This window comes from Notamacropus eugenii, chromosome 4 (assembly GCF_028372415.1).
Source record: "Notamacropus eugenii isolate mMacEug1 chromosome 4, mMacEug1.pri_v2, whole genome shotgun sequence".
Taxonomy (NCBI): domain Eukaryota; kingdom Metazoa; phylum Chordata; class Mammalia; order Diprotodontia; family Macropodidae; genus Notamacropus; species Notamacropus eugenii.
This window is the reverse complement of record NC_092875.1, coordinates 241,151,057-241,171,402: the sequence shown is the minus strand read 5'-3', so window position 1 is coordinate 241,171,402 and position 20,346 is coordinate 241,151,057. Positions and strand designations below refer to the sequence as shown.

General features: G+C 41.3%; 1 protein-coding gene across 1 annotated transcript in view; it reads left to right on the top strand.

The window, feature by feature from the left end:
- Positions 1-19,873, top strand: part of EMILIN2 (elastin microfibril interfacer 2) — a 58,438-nt gene extending 38,565 nt beyond the window's left edge. The window contains exons 5-8 of the mRNA XM_072604317.1: positions 12,270-12,695; positions 13,933-13,968; positions 14,752-14,880; positions 18,633-19,873. Of these exons, the coding sequence (XP_072460418.1) occupies positions 12,270-12,695; positions 13,933-13,968; positions 14,752-14,880; positions 18,633-18,970 (929 nt within the window). The 3' untranslated portion in view covers positions 18,971-19,873. The remainder of the gene's footprint in view (positions 1-12,269; positions 12,696-13,932; positions 13,969-14,751; positions 14,881-18,632) is intronic.
- The last annotated feature ends 473 nt before the right edge of the window (positions 19,874-20,346 follow it).

The following is a 20,346-nucleotide window of genomic DNA, read 5'->3' as shown; positions in this document are numbered from 1 at the left end:
TTGTTTTGTTTTAAGCAGAATAGTGTGATGCAAGTAGCATTTAGATAAGCTTCTGGATTGGAGAGGAAAGAGACGCAGAACTGCAGGATCTGTGAATTGAAAGGACCACCGATCTACTTGGATAGGTCCAAGTTACTTAACAAGCATCTTTGTTTTCATTCAGTTGTTTCGGTTGTGTCTGACTCTTTCTAATGCCATTTGGGGTTTTCTTGACAAAGGTACTGGAGTGATTTGCTATTTCTTTGTCTAGCTCATTTTACACATGAGGAAACTGAGGCAAACAGGGTTAAGAGACTTGCCCAGGGTCACCCAGTAAAGTGTCTGAGGCCAGATTTGAACTCAGGAAGATGAGTCTTCCTGACTCCAGACCCAGAGCTCTATCCACTGTGTCATTTAGCTGCCCTAACAAACTATTAAACCCCTTTTATGTCATAGGCCTTATGTGCTTGATGCTGGCAAATATAAAGGTAGAAGTGAAATAGTCCTTGCCCTGAAGGAGCTTACCTTCTAGTGAGAGAGACCACAAGTACATATATTAGCATATACAACACACCTACAAGGTAACCTAGCAAGGGAAGGCACTAGCAATTGGCCTCAGGTAGAAGGTAGGGTCTGAGCTGTGCTTTGCAAAAAATCAGGGATTCCAAGAGAAGGAAAGGAAGGGAGAGTAAATCCTAGATGACATCATAAAACCTGCTGAGGCATGGAGGTGGCAGATATGACTGTTGTATGTGAGGAACCGCACTTTAGTTTGGGTGGACCATAGAATAAGGAGTAAAGTTACTACTTGTGAAAAGTTGTTTTTTTAAAGAAATTTTTCTTATTTTTTTTTCATCTCACCTACCAATGTATTCCTCATCTTCTTGCAAAGGTCCATCTGTTGTAACAGATAATAAAAACAGAAAGTAAAAACTTCGGCAAAAATAGCCAACATATAAAAAAAAATCTGATATCTCTAGTGTTCTACACCCATAGTTCTCCAGATCTCCCACACCCCTTTGCAAAGATGGGAGGATACTTTCGCATATCTCTTCTCTCAGGTCACTTGGTTTTTATGCTTTCTTAGCATTCAGTTTTAATAGTTTTATTCTTGCTTTTTATGTTTACATTATTAGTCATTGTTTATATTGTTTCATGGTTCTGTTTATTTCATTTTACTTGATTTCAGACAAATCCTCCCCTGTCTCTCAGTGTTCATCATGGCTTACAGTAATTTATTCCACTACTCCCCAATCAATGGGCATCTTTGTTTCCAACTCTTTTCCCCTACAAAAAATGTGGTTATAAATATTTAGGGGCACATGTGACCTTTCTTTTTTATTACTGACCTCTTTGGAGTATGCCACATCTTAGAAAGGAAAATAAAAATTGGAGAGTGTCCATGGGAAGGCAATCAGGAGGCAGCTAAGTGGTGCAGTGGAGAGAGCACTGGACCTGAAGTCAAGAAGACCTGAGTTCAAATCTGGCCTCTATCATTTTCTAGGTGTGTGGTCTTGGCAATTCACTTAACTTCTCTCTGCCTCAATTTCCTCATCTATAAAATGGGAGTAATAATAGCAGAATATAATACTGGTTCAGCAGAACCTGAGTTCAAATCCTACCTCTATTACTGCCTATGTGAAATAAGTGACTTAAACCTTCCTGGGCCCTATTTTCCTCATCTACAAAGTGAAGGCGTTGGGTTAGATCACCTCCAAGATCCTTTCTAGCTCTAGTTCTGATCTTTTGTTGTTCTTCAGTCATTTTTCGGTCGTGTCTGATTCTCCATGATCCCATTTGGGGTTTTCTTGATAAAGATCCTGGACTGGTTGCCATTTCCTTCTCCAGCTCATTTTTACAGATGAGGAAACTGAGGCAAACAAGGTTAAGTGACTTGCCCAAGATCATACAGCTGGGAATTGTCTGAGTCTGGATTTGAACTCAGGAACATGAGTCTTCCTGACTTTAGGCACAGTGCTCTGTCTACCCTGTTACCTAGCTGCCTCCCATGGTCCTTGAATCTATTTTACATTTCCAAACTTGATTTTTTAAAAATTCCAAGCTCAAGATTTTGCATTTCTTACTAATTACATTTTGTGCTATTAGAGTTGGCTCAGTCTCAGCCAGAAAAAAAGGAAAGAAACCAACCTTTGTTAAGTACCTACTACATGCCAGGTACTAGGCTAAGCACTTTATAAACATTACCTCTTTTAATCCTCACAACAACCAGGGGAAGCAGGTGTGATTATTATCTCTGTTTTGCAGTTGAGGAAACTGAGGCAGGCAGAGGTTAAATTACTTACCTGGGGTCACCCAACTAGTAAGGGTCACACAACCAGAAAGGGTTTGAGACTGGATTTGAACTCATGTCTTCTTGACTCCAGGCCCAGCCCTCCATTCATTGAACCATCAGGGAAACCAAGCACATGAAGACATTATATCATAAGTTTGAATAGTGCATGTTATCCCCAAGGGATGTTTAGTAGGTAAAGAAGTTAGTGTGAATATTATTACAAGAAAGTATACTGAATGTCAGAAACATCTGTCTTCCCACTGCTTAGACCATATGAAATCAGAAGACCGAATTCTCAGTTTGATTCTTTCTGTACAGGCTTTTGAACTGTCTGTCTTTTAAGACTAGATAATGCTTTTCATTTTTAAGGGAATTTTAGAAGTAGTTCTTTACTGATGCTTTTATGTGGATGACTTAATGTTTCCTGAAGAAAGATGGGGTAGATCAATAATGTTGGGAGCCTTTTGTGGAGAGACAAAAGGAGAATGTAGTCATACCATGTAAATCAGGTCAGTTGTGAATATTGCCTGTGCAAATGAGCTTCCTGTCCATCTCTACATCTTAATATATCTAAGTACCAGAGTTGGATTTCAGAGCAAAATAGTATACAGAAATTAAGCATTTGTTCAAAATTTGTGGATACCCTACACATGTTGTAGGGTATCTACATCTCAATTCTTTTTCATATTTCCATGTCTTCCCCCTCCCCTGACTTTCTAGACTCCTTTTTGTTTTGTTCCAGGCTGGTCTCTCTGTGCTCTTCTGACCCCCTTCCTTTTCTCTGTCCCCAGTAACACTTTAACTTAACTCCATAAACATTTATTTAACATTTACTGTATTTTGCATTAGGTGTGGTGCTAAGAGAAAAACAACACAGTCTCTCTTCTCCAGGAGATTTAGCTCTACTTTGGAAAACCACGTGTAGATAAATTAGTAACTACAAGGGATTTTGAAAGAGACTTCAGTAGTAACTGGGAATATCAGGGAAGCCTTTCCAGAAAAGCTGGTATCTCAGCCTTGAAGGTTGATAAGGATTCTTACAGGCAGAAGTGAGGAAGGCATGCAAAATAGGCAAGAGGTATATAAACACATGTAGGCAGGACATGGAATGTGACATGTGGGGGAAAACTACAGTTCAATTTCACTGGAATGTAAAATGCATGAAAGGCAGAGAAAGGAAAGGAGGCTGGAAAGGGAAATTAGAAACAAAATGTGGAAGACTTTAAATCCAGGGTGAGGCATTTGCATTTTATTCTAGAAACAGTAGGCAACCATTGAGGGTTTTTGGTTAGGGCTTTAGCAAGATTATTTTGGAAGTTGTATGGAGGATGAATTGAAGAGATGAGAGTCTCAGAGTTGGGAGATTAGTAATCCAGGTGATCTGTGATGAGTCATGTGGGAGAGAAGGGGACAGATGTGAGACATGTGGAGTTTGAAAGCAAAGCTTGGCAAGTAATTAGATATGGGGATACATGGAGACTCAAGGATGACTCCAAGGTTATGAATGAACCCAGGGGACTGGGAGGATGGTGATACCATCAACAGATATAAAGAAGTTAGGAGGAAGGGTAGGTTTTTGGAGGAAAGAAAATTAATACTGCTTTAGTCCTATGGAGTTGGGGTAACAACTCTCTTTACTTTGTTCCACTCTAGGGAACTGAAAGAAGGTGACAAGAAAATTTGTATTTCAGGGACATAAGGTGATACTGTAGATATTCATGATTAGGCAAGTACTGGATCATGAAAACTAGAGGAATAAAATCTTTTTTATGACCCATCCAGGCCACTCTACTGCCATTTTCTCTGGAATTTCTAGAAAAGGGTCTGGCAGGATGCTCAGAGAATTCAGTGTGCCTTGGAGGCTGTCTACATTGTATTTTGTAACACCATGCTGAGCTACATTGTGCTCATTTATTAACAGCTGTCTGAGGATAAGCCAGGTAGCTTGGGAAGCTACAGAAACTCTTTTAGGATGCTCTTACAGAATGTTCTCATCTAGAGGTTTTAAAGAGTTACTGCAACCTACAGGGAGATTGTGACTCATTGTGTCCAAGTGGTATGTCTGAAGAAAGGAAGGGAGTCGGCAGATTTGAGAATACAACAAAATCAAACCAAACCCCACAAAACAGAACCACATACATTCCAATACAATATGTTGGGGGAAGCAACTATTGTCCATTCTCCTTCCCTTTTAAATGAGGAACCTGAGTGACAAATCAAGCACATACCAAAAATTATATAGCAATCAGAACTCAATTGTTATGTTCTGAATGCCTATAATATGTAAAATGCAGGTTAGAAATTATAGCGGATACAGGGATGAATGCTAATCTTCCCTTCTCTTCAAGGCACTTATAACATAGCGCAGAGCTACAGTTAGACATAAACAAATGAAATTGAATAGTAATGGATAGAAGTATATGATTCATATCAAGTAAGTGGTCGAGATGATAAGTTGTGTGGGATATGTGAGGAAGGAGGGAGATCTGTGGGCTGAAGTAGCTAATTAAGTGGGTCTTGTTGAAGAACAGGTAGAATTTAGAAATTTGAGAACAGGAGAACATCCTAGGATAAGACTAATAGGGAGGAGATGGCGTCATTACTGCTGGCTAGGTAAGAGGGTGCAAGGAATCTATCTGGATGACAATGGACAGACAACCAGAAATGGGATTAAAATTGATGTTTTAACTTAATCCATTATTGTTCATATTAGATTCTCCTACCTCTTTCAAACTCATCCGTGAAGGTCCAAGAACATAAAGGTTATAGAAGTCCTGTCTTCTCTAAGAGATCCAAGAAGTTTTGTGTGTTCACGCACTGTGTGGTAGTGATATTTGCATATATGATATCACCATTGTTTCCTGTTTCCATTACAACTTCACTCCTTGATGAAAGGTTATTTGCCACTGTTATATCAAGTAAATAACTTGATTTCATCTGAAAATGTCACAAGGGTAATATGCCTATTTTTTCTCAGATTGCTAATTTAGAGGAGCGTCATCATGCAAAAGTATGGCCGAGTAAAAATAGCTAATTTGCCATTGAGGTTGGGCAAAGAAAGGATAGAATGATGCCAATAATAAGCAGGTTTTGGCTCTAGATTTTACACTGACTCAGTTTGGAGCCAGGAAGATTTAAGGATTAGTTCCAAGAAAGTATAATGGAACTCATAAGAGTTTTTTTTAAAACATAAAACCCAAACAACTGAATAAACAACAATAAAGTAAAACTTGGCAAATTCTGAGACTAGCCTCCCCCTGGTGTGTGACTTCTCTGGTATTCCAGAGCAGGGATGAACTCACAACTGTATTCCCCAGCCCCAACTTAGAAATCAGGACTAAGTGTTCTAGGGAATTCAGTGACAGTAAATTATATTTAAGTTTAAGTCTGTGTGCATCCAATGTTAACTTTTCAGAAATAGGTGGACAGGACATTTAGCAATGTGCTCTGGTTTCAACTTTTCAGAAATGGGTAGACAGGAGAGGCAGCGCTGTTTCACAAGTGTTTTCTTGTCACTGTCATACGTCTAGACTTTTGCAGTTGATACTAGGGTGACTAACGTTCACGTTCTCTGTATTCTTCAGCACAGACAATCTGTGATATGATGCCAAATGTTGCATCCTGAAACAATCGCCTCTTGAAATTGTACCAGCTCATATTTTTGCCCTCTTTTTGGAGGGAGCATCTTGCCATTTACAAAAGCATTAGCTGGACCTTCAGTTTGCTTAGACTAGACTGATTCCAGTGGATAAATATTTTTCTTAACTATTGCCCTGACAGGAGGATAACTCAGATTATCTATTCATAGCAATCCTTCCCACAGGAACTTTCCCATACCTCCATGTCGGCATCGGAGGCCATTAACCCCTCTGTTCTCTTTTCTCTCTTATTAATGAACCGTCACACAGGGTTGTGGAATCGTGTGCCACAAAGCTGGATGTACTGGGGGAAATCACTTCTTCCCATCTGGCAGCCTTCTCTAACTCACCATCTGCTCACTCATTTCCAGGAGTAATGGTGTGCTTCCCTGGATAATGATGTTTGCTTTGCAGCGGTCACTGAACATGCTGGTGTAGAATGTATCTGAAGAAACGTATTGTGTAACTATTGGGACCGTCCCCTTAGATGTTGTGAAATCTCAGCTAAACCAAGTTTCGAATTTTGTACGTAGATTTCTTTGAAGGACTTTTCATAACAATTTCTTAGCAAAAATTTTAATCCTGTTTCAGCATCCTGGACTCAGCTCTTTGTGGTCATAAATAGACTTTGCTTAGGCCCTGAGTCTATTGGGAGGGGTACTACAAGGCTATGAGATGCTTGCTGAACAGATACAGAGCTCATCTGATACCAACAAGTTCTCGGCCACTTCAGCTGACATTGTATCAAGCATTCCAACTTTGGACTTCCTTGCAGCCAGCTTTCTCAAGAGCACCTGCAGAAAGCATAGTGCATATCAACCAGAGAGAAAATAAACCACTTTAGCATATTCGTACTAGATAGTAACAATATCATTTTTAAAGTTGAGACATTCTGAGTTTCCAGTACTGTGCTCAGCACATATCTAACACCTAGCAAGTGTTAAATTGAAGGCACACATTCCACAGCCCACCGATTTCGTGGATTTTTTTTCCTTAAGGGGCTGGTTCTTTGTAAATTAGAAGGAGAAACTGGTTTGTAGTGGGGAGAGATGATGAATTTGGTTTTCTGCTAAGAGATCCAGCTGGAGATATCCTGCTAGCAGCTGGAAATGTTGAGATTTTCAAGATGCCAGAAATGGAGACATAGATTTAGAAGTCATTTACGTAGACGGGATAGTTGAAGCTATGGGAGTGGCTGAAGAGAGTGAAAGGAGAAAATGTTCTGGAAGCAGAAGGTTGGGATAGTTGAGGGGACATGCTATTTTTTTTTAATATTTCACTTTCCCCCAATTACATAGAAAAGTTTTTAGCATTCGTTGTTTTTTAAGTTTTGAGTTTCAAGTTCTGTCCTTCCTTCCCTCCCTCCCCTTCTCCCTCCTTGACACAGTAAGCATTCTGACATAGGTTATATATGTGAGTCATGTAAAACATTTCCATATTAGTCATTTTGTGCAAGAAAACTCAAATTAAAGAAAAGAAAGCAAGCATAAATATTGTATACTTCAGTCTGTCAGTTCTTTCTCTGGAGATGGATAATATTTTTCATCATGTGTCCTTTGGGACTTTCTTGGATCATGGTGTTGCTGAGAAAGCTAAGTCATTCACAGCTGTTCATCAGACAATATTGCTATTACTCTGTACAACGTTCTCCTGGTTCTGCTTACTTCATTTTGTATTAGTTCATGTAAGTCTTTCCAGGTTTTTCTGAAATCATCCTGCTTGTCATTTGTTATAGCACAATAATATTCCATTACAATCATATATCATTACTTGTTCAGCCTTTCCCCAATTGATAGGTATCCCCTCGATTTTCAATTCTTAAACACTACAATAAAAACTGCTATAAATGTTTTTGTACAAATAGGTCCTTTTCCCTTTTTTCAGATGTTTTTGGGATACAGACCTAGCAGTGGTAATCCTGGATCGAAGAATATGTGTAGTTTTATAGCCTTTTGGGCATACTTCCAAATTGCTCTCCAGAATAGTTAGATAAGTTCACAACTCCTATTTTCCCACATCCCCTCCAACATTTATCATTTTTCTTTTTTGTTATATTAGCCAATCTGATGGAGGACACACCATTTAGATAACAGATGATGAAAAAGGACAGGGAAATAGTTGCCAGAAAGATAGGAGAGACAGAAGAATGTGGTGTCATTGAAGCCAAGGAAAAAGAATTTTCTAGAAGGAGGGGGTGGTGAGGGAGGTTAGCACTGTCCCATATATCACAGGAAGGTTGAAGAGGATAAGGACTGAGAAAAGGCCATTGGGTTTTATAATCAAGAAGCTATCAAAGATTTCTGAGAACAGTTTAAATAGAATGATAGGGGCAAACATAAAACAAAGCATTAAGAAATCAGTGTTGAGGAAGTTTAAGCAGCTGATGTAGACTAATATTTCAAGCCGTTTGATGGTCAGAGGAAGGAGAAGAATGGGATGATAAGCAAAGGAAAAAAAAATTTCATAGGAAGGCTATGGGAGATTTACATTAGAAGAAGAGAAGGAGTCAGTTGAAAGTAACAGACTGAAAAGAGATAAAAGCTAGAAATTCTGAAGGAGGGGATGGGGATATTGTCAAGAACTCATGTTCAGGTAGAAAAAGTAAATAAAACCTCATATAACTCAGGGTTGTAAAGTGCTGACAAATTTGAGTGACTGATGGAGAGCCTTCGTTGTACCCATTAGAGCACAGAGTTGTAATACTGAAGGGAATAGGTGTCAAGAGAGAACAGGAACATGGAGAACTGATTGCCTCTGCTAAATAAAGTCCAGTCTTTTGAGCCTACTATTTAAGGATCACCACAATCTACTGAAACTCTGCTTTTCCAGCCTTACCCAAGTGTTCTTTATCCAAGCCAAACTATTTAATACCCCCTGAATACACTGCCTAGATTTTTGCCTCTATTTCTTTGCTCTGTGAGCCTTGAATGCCTTCTTCATCCCATAGCCTCCTACTGAAATCCTATCCATCTTGTAAGGCACAGCTTGTACTCTGCCACCTACAAGAAACCTTTCCTAATATACCCTCTACCATCCAACTTATGATCTTTGGCCCTTTACAATTCATTCTTAATTTTTGGTTTGTGTACCGTGTGTGTGTGTGTGTGTGTGTGTGTGTGTGTGTGTTGTGTCTTCCTGTTAGGTTGTGAGCTTTCTGAGAGCATGGACTGTGTTTTACTTTTGTGAAGAAGTGATAGATACAGCGAATGCCATGATAATTGTTGATTTGAAAAGGAAGGAACAAGGTTGGATTACAGTAAGAAGGAGTAGAAATATAACCCAGTGGACTTTAAGAAAATAAATTAGACAGTTGAAGAAGATGCAAACTCTGGCCTTTCAGGTCAGAATTTGATTGCACTTGTCCAGAGGTCCTAGTTAAATAAGATGTACACACAGCTTGAAGATGGAGTATGTAGGTCTGTGGGTCCATGACTGTCCAGTTACCATCAAGGCCAGGACTAGTTATTTTTACCAGTCCTGTGCCATTCAGGAACACCTTCCTTGAGTTTAATTTCAAGATGGTATTCAAGGGAGGAAAGGGTGGCTCCTTCCTGGCCTGGTACTTGAATCTATTCTGAGTCTAAGAAAAAATGATTCAGGAGATTTTCCCATTTGCAATTCCCTCACTTAGGGATATGAGGACATAATTCCACTGAAAGTAGAATGGACAAAGGGATCGTCCCATGGGAGCTGGCCTTTTTAAATTTAAAATAAGTTTTATTTTTTTTTGAGGTATTTTATTACCACACATTAGACACATATCAAGAAACACAAAAACAAATGCCCCCAAAGGAAATGTTCTCAAGCAATTAAGCAAAAACCATCTAAAAGAGTGGTTGTAGCTGATAGTATGTATCCTATTCCCATGTGTGTTTCTGTGTTGTTAACTGCAAGCAAGGATTCCTGCTTTAATTTTAATTATTAGATACAGCACTGTCCATCATATTTAGCCTGAGTTTTACTGAAATTTAGCCTTGACTCCATTTACACGGCTGTACTCATTGTGTGTATCGTTCTTTCAGCCCTGATTTCTTGACTCTGCATCACTTTGTAAAACGTTTCCCATGTCTGTTTTTCTGAATTCTTCATAGTCATTGTTCATCACTGCTCTAGAGCTTGTTAAAGCAACAATCAGTTCTCCAGTTGGGCAGTGGGAATGCTACAGTGTCCTCTAGGGAGTGTTCATGCGGATAGCCCAGGGCTAGGTTTTGGGTGACCCCCAATGAGTCCTGCTTCATCACTTGTAACTGCTGGCAAATAGCTGCTATTTTTAAGAGAGAAAATTAGAAGCAGCTTGAGAGAGCTAGCATTTATTGATGTGACTTACATCTGGCATACTTAAGAAGATAACATATTAATAAACTGTGTGATTCCTGTGCTCTAGCAGACTTGTGCCCTATGGGAGAATAGACCAACCTTCCAAAATTCAAACACCAGGCAAGGAATCACTGAAATAAATGTGGGAAAATTTCCCCGTAGTCATCCTACACGAGTTCAGAACCTCAACCTCCAGGACTCTGTTAAACCTAAGTCCCATGGGAAAAGTGTAATTGTAGGTCTTTTGGGACTTCACATTTTTCTGACTGTTGACAACAGTCTAACAATAAATAGGCTTAGGTGTGGTTAGTTCATTATTTTTGAAGTCTAATTAGAAATATGTGGTTGATTCCACAGTAAACAAGCCTTGTTGTCCCTAAAGTGTGTGTGCGTGCACATGCACCTGTGTGTATGTACGTGTGTGTGCGTGTTTGAGGCAAATTGAATCCTGATCATGGGCTCCCCCATCTTTCAGAGACCTTGTTATGCTGATCCTGTCCTCTTCCCAATCTGGTCTGCATCCCCAGACCTTTAGAAGTCTGCTTTCTGGGTGGAAGGCAGTGATGACGGGACTGCAGTACTCTGCCTTAGCAGTGTTCAGTAGTAAGCCCATTTGTGGATGCCGCATTTGAGGAGAGGGACAACCAGAGTTCCTTCTGAAAAGGATGCCCTCAGAGGGTAAGGGCTCTTAAAAATTGAGCTCTATAAGAATTATGTAGACTCTGGAAAGTTTAGCCTGAAGAAAAAAACTCAAGGGTGTGTCTTGGAACACTTGAAGGTTGAAATAGATTTAAACTTTTTCACAAAGGCGTCAACTAGAACCAATCGATTGGAGTTATGGGGAAGCAGATTTGGGCTCCTATATATAAGTAAAAATGTCCTTGTAATTAGAATTGCCCAAATAGAAAATGAGTTACCTTGGGAGGTAATGACAAGGGTTTTCTGCTCAGCTGCCCCCTGAAAATAGCTTCCCAAGTCTTTGGCCAGGATTTGCTAGGAGTGATTCATGTTTCAGGTAGGGGTCAGGGTAGGTAATCTCCCAAGGGCCTGTCCAGTTTTAGGAATCTGTTTCTATGTTCCTCTGGCTCTGGCCATATCATCAGGGCTCTGACTCATAGTTAGTTTTCCAATACTCTTTTTCCATCTTAGGCTACCATTCATTTAATGTTTCACAGGGTTGTTGTAAATATCAAATGAGACAATGCATATGAAAATCCTTTGAAAGCTGGAAATATGGGTTCAGGTATAAGGATTTTTTTCCATTTTTATTTTTTATTGTTTGGTAAATCTCTCAGAGGGGATTAAAAATCTGGATCTCATGGGAGAATACTTAGTGGGGAAAGTAGCTCTATTGCTCTCGAATAGGGACTTGGTAAATCTCTGCATTTAGCCAAGCATTAAGTAAAATGTTGACAATGTGGTAACAATGGAATATTGGAAAATTGAATACATTGGGAAGATGGGTACTGGCACAATGGAGAGAGTACCAGTTGGCAGTCAGGAGGTCTGACCTCAGACACTTACTAACTGTGTGACCCTGGGCAAGTAACTTAATGTTGCTTGCCTCAGTTTCCTCATCTGTAAAATAAGCTGGAGAAGGAAATGGCAAATCACTCTGGTGTCTTTGCCAAGACAACCCCAAATGGAGTCAACAAGAGTAGGACATAACTGGAATGACTAATCAACAACTCTCTGTTATCAGGTATACCATGTTATTAAGAGAAGGCATTTATCAAATGACCTCTTCAAGCCTTTAGCCAGAAGTTGTCGACCAAACTTAAGGAACTGAGTTTCTTAGATGGATGGGCCATTTTCTAAGTCTCATACTGAAGGGATCACAGCTGTCTCTGTTTCTCCAGGCTATTCTTACATAGGAGGCAACTAAGAAAGGTTTCAGTTTCTACTTTTTAGAAACAAATAAAACACAGTCATTTGTTTCAAGGCTATACTATTTCCATTGTCCATGTAAAGAGAACTGTGGTTAAACTATTTGTTGATTGACATTCCTAACCCTATATCTTTCTACCTTTCCCAATGCTTAGCGGAAGCCCCATCAGAAATACCCCAGCTCATTCCACAACCACCACGAAGCTCCCCTGCCCCATCACTACCAGAAGTTCCTGAAGAATCATCATACCCAAAGACACCCCAGCAGCTTCCAGACTCAAAGGGCCCCCTGCCTCCCAAGACTCCTGGGAAACCCTTCCGGCCAGGAATACCTCAGCAGCCTTCCCAGTCAAAGACCCCTCTACAGCCATTGCCCCCAGACCAGATGTTGCCCCATTCAGAGTTACCTAGGTGGACAGGTTTGCCCTTCCTACCAGGATCTACAGGGGTCATGATGGAGACTGGGGAAGCTGGGCCTCCTGGGAAAATGGTAATGTCAGGAAGAGGCTTGCCCAATGGTGTAGATGGCCAGGACAGTCGATGGCCCATCCCAAGCTCCGAAGGATATGCTGGAGCCCCAGGTGAGTCATGAATTAGGTTTGACTTCTAAACTATTCAGAGCAGAGGCTCTTTAACTTTTTTGTGTGTCCTAGAACCCTGTGGCAGGCTAGCAAAGCCTAGGGACCCCTGTTCAGAATCGTGTTTTTAAATGCATAAAATGAGATACATTGGATTACAAAGGAAACCAACCTAGGTGAAGAACCCCTAGTTTAGAGTTTTTGGCCCATAGTCAGTGGAAAGGGAGGTGAGATCACCGGGTCCAAACTTCTCATTTGATAAACAAGGAAAATGAAGACTGGGAAGTGAAAACCTTAAGTTACACAACAGCCAAGCTGTGGAGATGGGATGACAATTTAGATCTCCTGACTAGATAGATGGGCTATGGCCTCAGTCTCTTAACAGAAATGGGAAATTCATGCTATTGGTTCCAAAAGGGGACTAGTGAGAAAACAGTGCTGGAACATCATTAGGGAAGCAGTTCTAAGGACACACTCTCCCATGGTGTCAACAGCATTAGTTTCCTGGGGAAAAGGAAACACATTCTTATCATTTTCTACATCAGGGTGACAGGGAACACTAAACTAATTAGCTCAGGTATAAAAAAACTTAGGAACTTTCAGAATGGAGAACCATCTTTTTAGAAGAGACATGTTTATTAATATAATAATAATCTTTTATTTTTGTAACACCAATAATCCCCTCTGTATCTTTTTCCCCTCCTGGAGAGTTATTTATAAGACATTTTTTTTTTTAAAGAGAAAAGAAATTCAATAAAACCCACCACTCCACTGAAAAAAAAATCTGGCTTTATATGCAACATTGCACATCTGTAGATCCTGTCTTCTGCAAGGGAGTGGGGTGTGAGCTCAGTAATGGAATCTCTGGTTTAAAGAGTATGGATATTTTAGTCCCTTTCCGAGTTAGATTCCTGTCTGAGGAACCCACATCGATGACACCACAGGAGTGGTATTTTTAAAAGTATTACTATAGTTATTGTTTTTGCCATCTCAGAGGCTCCCCCTTGATAACTTTCCCATTATCAGTAGAACCTGAAATCTAATTCTGAAAGCCCAAGGAAGTTGTTGGGAATGCTGGGGTAGGTAGAAAGTCATTATACTGGGATGGAGACAAGCATGCTTTGCTGTTAGTATGCATAAATCAGAAAGATAAAAACGTTTGTCAGTGACATGGGAGTCCAGTATCATCAGCCAGTTCTGTATTAGGATTTTGTGTAACATGACAATTTTTGTTTTGCAGGATACCCTAAACCACCATCTCCTGTGGAATCCCAAGGTAATGGTGGGTGTTAGGGTGTATATATGTTATCCCATTAGATCCTCCCAGCAATCCTGTGCCTCAGGCACAGTCCTTTTCTGCTCAGCCTAAGGAGATAAACGGGTTCTGTTGCAGGTGGTGGTCAAACTTAGCTTCTCAACAGGATGGAATTCATTCCTGAGATAGAGAACTGTGCTTCGTAAATCTTTCTGGCTCGTTTACATCCCAGAGCCTGTGTGTGCATGGGTCTGCTACAAACCTGTCACATTAAGACTTTATGGGTCCCATACTGAGTCACGTTTTCCAAGTGGATCTGTGCAGAACTGGCATCCCAGAATCAATCTACCCAGATTTCTCAGCTCCCCAGCTCTTGCCTTCAAAGGCATTCTGCAACATGTGACATTAATCTGATAAATCTCTAGGATGTGGGTAGTGGTGGCTGTTTCAGGTTAGAACAAAAGTGATGCTGCCCCCTAGAAACTTGCAGAATGGCTCTGCGAATAAGATAGAACTGAAAGAGGTTTTCAAGATCTAGTTCAACCTTCTTACTTTAACTAACTAAGAAAACTAATGGGTCAGAATGGGGAAAATGACTTGCCCAGGGTCACAGATAGGAAGTAACCAGAAGCAGCTTCTTTCCACTTTATCACCCTATTACATCCACCCCTGACCCTTACTCTCCATTCTCCCCCCCCCCCCAGTTCGGTCACCCCCAAACACACAATGCAGCAGCCTGGGAATAGGAAGGAACAGCCCAGCCCAAATTGCTCTGACATATCAGTTTCATTTCCTCTGTTTTAGGGATTCCTACTGCCTCTCTGGTGTCATTTTCTGCTGGTCTGACTCAGAAACCTTTTCCAAGTGAAGCAGGCGTGGTCCTCTTCAATAAAGTACTTGTGAACGATGGAGAATTTTATGACCCAAACACTGGTAAGCTTTTGAGGGAAATGGAGTTGGGGTAATGAGGCAGGATGGATACCTTTTGATTTCAGCCTCCTCTCACATATTCTGTTTTATAGCCCTCTTGACCCCAAAGTGTTGGGGAACCCTCCCAATCTCTGTAATATATTTGGGTTCATAAGTCTCATGATGGCATCCTGCCAGGGAGAGATTGGCAGCTCCATCAGGCGTAGATGCCAGGAACTCAAGAGGGTCATGGTTGCATAATTTGTATTCCACCCAATACTGCTGTTTTTTAAAAAGAAACTTTGCCCCAACTCACATGCAGCAAAATATGATGTGCTTTGGGGGTCTGGAGACCGATATGCAATAACATGTTCTTGTTATGAGATCAGCATACTTGTCCTCAGCATTCACTAGTCAAGAGAACCTTCTTGGCACTGCTGTACGTGCTCCTCCTGCAGGCCCTTCCCTCATCCATAGGAATCACCAGAAGTTTCCTTGTTTATCTTTATCTGACACTCAGTAAGTGTGCACCATGTGCTCTGCACTGAACCGGACACAAAGAGACACTCTGCTCAGTTTCCTAAGCTGTGTGTTATTCAACAAAAAGGAAAAAAAAGATGGCAGGGAACCAAATTTTCTACTCTAATGGGGATGGGAACTCTGCATGTTGTGTGCTGTCAACATAACTTTAGACAAGAATCACTGACTTGGTGTTTGGGACAAAACCAGAACTATCCTCATCCTCCTGGGTGTGCAGTTAACCAATAGGAGGGACACGATTAGCTTCCTTTAGATGGGAACAGCCTGCCTTCTGATTCCAAGCCCCTCAGCCTTAGGTTCCCTGCCCTGGAACCTCTCCCTATTCCTGAACTCCTAGGCTTTCCCCTCTGTGGTGTGGAACCTGCTGAGCTCAGGGAAAATCAAGGGAATTCACTGTTTTTCTCCATCTGATCTATTAGTATTAGTACTTCTTTCACCTGGGGAGAGTGGGCACAACCAAAGAATGGAAGAAAAGAAATTGAAAACATTAGGGCAACTAAAAAAATACAAGAAGGGGGTCATTGGCAGCATGCCTAGGGAACTCTTTTTTAAACATCAGAAAAAGCTATTTTCTGAAAGAATTGCCTTGGGACCAGGAAGTCCTAGACCTTTTATTGTAAGGTCTGGGGAAGGACAGACAATACAGTCTAACAAACGTTTATTGAGTGTCTATGTGGGGAAGAACAAAATAAAATTGTTAGGTGTTAGACGAGATACCTAGGCTTTGTATTTTACATTTGTTCATATTTAAATACAGCTATTTATAATATGTTTTAAGATCCTGTGAAGGCCCACTTTTGTCCAGATAGCTTTTCAAATTTCTTTATCAACGGTTAGCAACTTGACTGGGACCGTAGAAGTATAAAATTTTACACCAGCCTTCCCCAGAGAGTTATGTACATTCCAGTGAGAATAACTTACAGAGCATGTTAAGATCTATAAAGTGTTTTCTTTTTAATCAACCAGTCGGTCACCACTTAGGAAATACTTGTGTTAGACACTGTGCTCTGTGGTAGGGATGTGCAAAGAAAAGCAAAAGGTCCCCCTCTCAAGGAGTTTACCTCCTAATGGGGGAAATAACATGTATGTAAACTAATAATAATGATGGCTAACATTCATAGAGTGCTTACTGTGTGGCTAACATTCATAGAGTGCTTACTGTGTGGCTAACATTCATAGAGTGCTTACTGTGTGCCAGGCAGTTTTTTCATTTGATCCTCACAACAAACCTGGGAATTAGGTGCTATTATTATCCCCATTTGGCAGATGAAGAAAGTGTGGCAGACAGGTGAAGTGATTTGCCCAGGGTTACACAACTAAACGTCCGAGACCAGATTTGAACTTGGGTCTTCTTGATTCCAGGCCCAGCCCTCTATCCACTGCACCATCTAACTGCCTTAGTTTAGGTGTATGTATAAAGAAGATACAAAAAGAGTAAATGAAAAGCATTAGCAGCTCAGGGTACCCCATTTACAAGGTAGCAAACTAGGAGAGCATTCTAAGCATGGAAATAAGTAGCTGCTAGGATCCCTTGCCCTTTCTTTCCTGCCTTCAAGGATGCCTACAGGGTCCCCCTCCTCCCCAGGAGGCCTTTCTTCCCTCTCTTTAGGCCACATTTACATCTTCCCTCCCCCCAATCTGATTCCTTAGTACTAATCATTTGACCTTGAGCCCCATGCTGCCTAGCACTGGAACTTAACTGTTTCACCTGGCTGCTTTGTCGTCCCATGTCAGGCTTTTTCCATTCCCTTAGGAAACCCCTTTGCACTTACCCCCTCTCGGCTATTGTGCATGGTTGGTGATCAGTGACTATTTATTGCTATAACTGCATAATGATGCTCTCCTTTAGGCAAATGATCTGGTAGGCAAAATAAAGCCACTGCCCTAAGAAGCTTCTGTCACCATAGATGTGATCCATCAGTGTATGGGTTGATATGGTGCTTGTGAGGGAACTGATCATGATGTGCCTTAGAAATTAGACCTGAAGGGGTCTTAATAACTTTTTTCTTAGGGGAATTTCCTAAATGGGGCACTGGGCTAGTCACCCTTTTCTGAGTACTCCACCCTGGTTCCTAGATCCTAGTAGATGGGAAGGCCAAGGCACTTTTAAGCTCACCCTATTCTCTGTAGGAATCACTTCTCTTGGCCAAGGGTAAGGATCACCACTGAAGCAGCTGGATTTCCTTGGACTCTGATAGAGAGTGGTAGCCCAACTTCTTTGATTAGGGCTGGATCTGAATTTATGCTTGAGGAAAAAATGCTCTTGGGTTCACAAAATTTACGTTTTCCTATTCTTTAAATTCTCCATTTAGCCCCAGCCACCTCCATTCCAGACTCTTTCTTCTCTGCTTTGCACAGATGGGCTATTGTTTGGTGTTCAGGATAGGCCAGCACATTATCAGAACACCAACAGGGTGTGCAGTTGGTACTATAACCCTGCAGCATAGCCACCAGGACTGAGTCCCAAACATTTGCGAGTCAGATATTTGTCAGGAAAAAAAAAACCCGAACGCACGATCTCAACAGGTTTCTTGTTCAGCACCATTTTTCTTGGCACTTTGTGGTACATATCGTGCTTTCCCTAGGTTCCTCCTTCTAAGGAAATTGTCCTGCTCATCTCTTGGTATTTTGCACAGCAACGCAGGAAATAGCAGCAGCCTTTCCAAGAGATGCAGATTAGGAATTTGGCTCTTTGGGAGTTTCCAACTTGAGTCTCTAAGGGCCTAATGCAGCCGCAGGTTCCCCACCCCTGGTCTAACCAATTGCAAGGAACTCTCAAAACAACATAAAAGAGGAAACAATGATGTTTGAGCATACTGTTTTCCATGAAACAGAGGAGGAAACAGCCACGATAGTGTTAGTATCTGAAATGGGCCCAGTGCTGATGCAGTGGAGACTAAAGCCATGGAATGAATAAAACTGGTCCTCCTAAGAAGCCTGAGGAGCTGTGTTTACAGAGAGTGTTTATGTTGGTGAATTGATGGTGTTCTATTGGAATCTCATGCCCTAATTATGCTACCTCCCTGGTGGGTCCCAGCAGCTTAAAACCCTGTCTATGAATTTGTACTTGTTTATTCTTCATAAGATTGTTATAACAAAGATGCAACTGAAGAAGAATGACAAGATACACACCAGGAGTGCTGCTGGAGGGGTGTGTGTTTCTGCTGCCTCCTCATCACTTTTAAATAAAAAGGGTTTTGGTTTGTACAGACTGAACACCCGTCTCTTTCTCCTAGGCATCTTTACTGCTCCGTATGATGGCCGATACCTCATCACTGCCATCCTCACTCCTGAGAGAGATGAATATGTTGAAGCCGTCTTGTCTGTCTCTAATGCCAGTGTGGCCCAGCTGCACACAGCTGGATACAGAAGAGAACTCTTGGAATATCACAAACCCCAAGGGGGCTTACATACCTGTGGTGGAACAGGGACTTTCCATCTCATTGTACACTTGAAAGCAGGAGATGAGGTGAACATTGTGGTGACTGGGGGCAGACTGGCCCACACAGACTTTGATGAAATGTACTCCACATTTAGTGGGGTTTTCCTCTATCCTTTCCTTTCTCACATCTAGACTGGCTTAGAACCTCAAGGAAAGGATAAAGATAGTTGTAATAAACTCTGAAGCTTTAATATATTCAGTTGATGTATGTAATTATAATGTGTCTTTCATGATCCCATGCCACGCTTTCCCTGCTGCCTTTGCAAAAAGAGAGCTCAGATTTTTAAGAGCCCCACCTCTGGTTTCAAAGTCAGAAAACACAAGAGGTCAATGCACACAATCACTAACTCTCACACTGATTCTTTTCATTCCTCCAACCAAGCAACTTGAACATCTCTTATTTATCTGTCATGTTTATGACTCAGAATTGCGCCGTCCCTGATCCCAAAGCATTTGCCCTCAGTTTATTCATCAGACTTCCTTGCATTTCCCTAGCTCAGACCCCTGCTGGAGGTAGGACTGGCTGGCGTGGTGGTAGATGGAGTGCTTCCTCCTGAGAGAGAAGGAACAGCTGCTGTTGGCTTCCAAGCTCTTCTTAGTGTCTGGAAGCTGGTTTCAGACCACAGGCTTTGAGAGCTAAGTTAATGACTCTGCTAATTTCTTCCAAAGAGCAGAAGCAGAGGGAGAGAGGGGACGGCATGCCCCTCTGGTCATGTCACAACACCAATGCCTTTAATCTATATCAAAAAGGGGAAAAGCTTAAACACTGACATGTCTATATGCGATGCCATCAGAGGAACAGGACCCCTGGCTTTTCAAAATTCTTCTTACAACTTCCACCTGAAACTGTGTGACTGAACAAGTCTCCCTGCTCCTCTCTTCTGGGCTTGTTTCCCTGGCTGAGTGTGGGGAATAACCAAAGACTCACTGTGTTTGTGAAGCCAGCTGGGCTCCTCAGATGATGTGTACATTATGAGTGCAAAGACAAGGAGTACCAATAATAAAGAAAGGCCAAAATCATGTGATGGGAACTTCCTCAAGTTTGGTGTGTCCTTTTGGGATGGGGAAGGGTGGGGACTTCAAAGAAGGGGGAAATGCTAAGGGGAGCCAAGGGGAAGGACACATATATGTTGGATTCCTCACGGCTATGGAAGCTAAAAAGGAGAGAACTTTAAATATCTGAACTATAAACTTAAAAAAACCCAAAACAACCCAACACCAAGCTGTGGTGTTGCCTTTTTGGGTGTGCAAATGCAGACCAGATGTGAATGGAGTGAAATACCCCCACATGATCCCTGCAGCTAAAGGGAAGAGCGCCTCTGAAGGGACATTTTAAATTTATATTTAATCAACAGCCTGCCCAAGCTGATGAGATCAAATGCACATTACTTCACTGCATAGTTCAGTAATAGACACTGGTTTAAAAGCACCCTGGTTTCTAAGCAACGAAAAGTTCAACAAAAACTTATCACATCTTTCTCAAAAGCTGAGGTCATCTTGAGAAATAG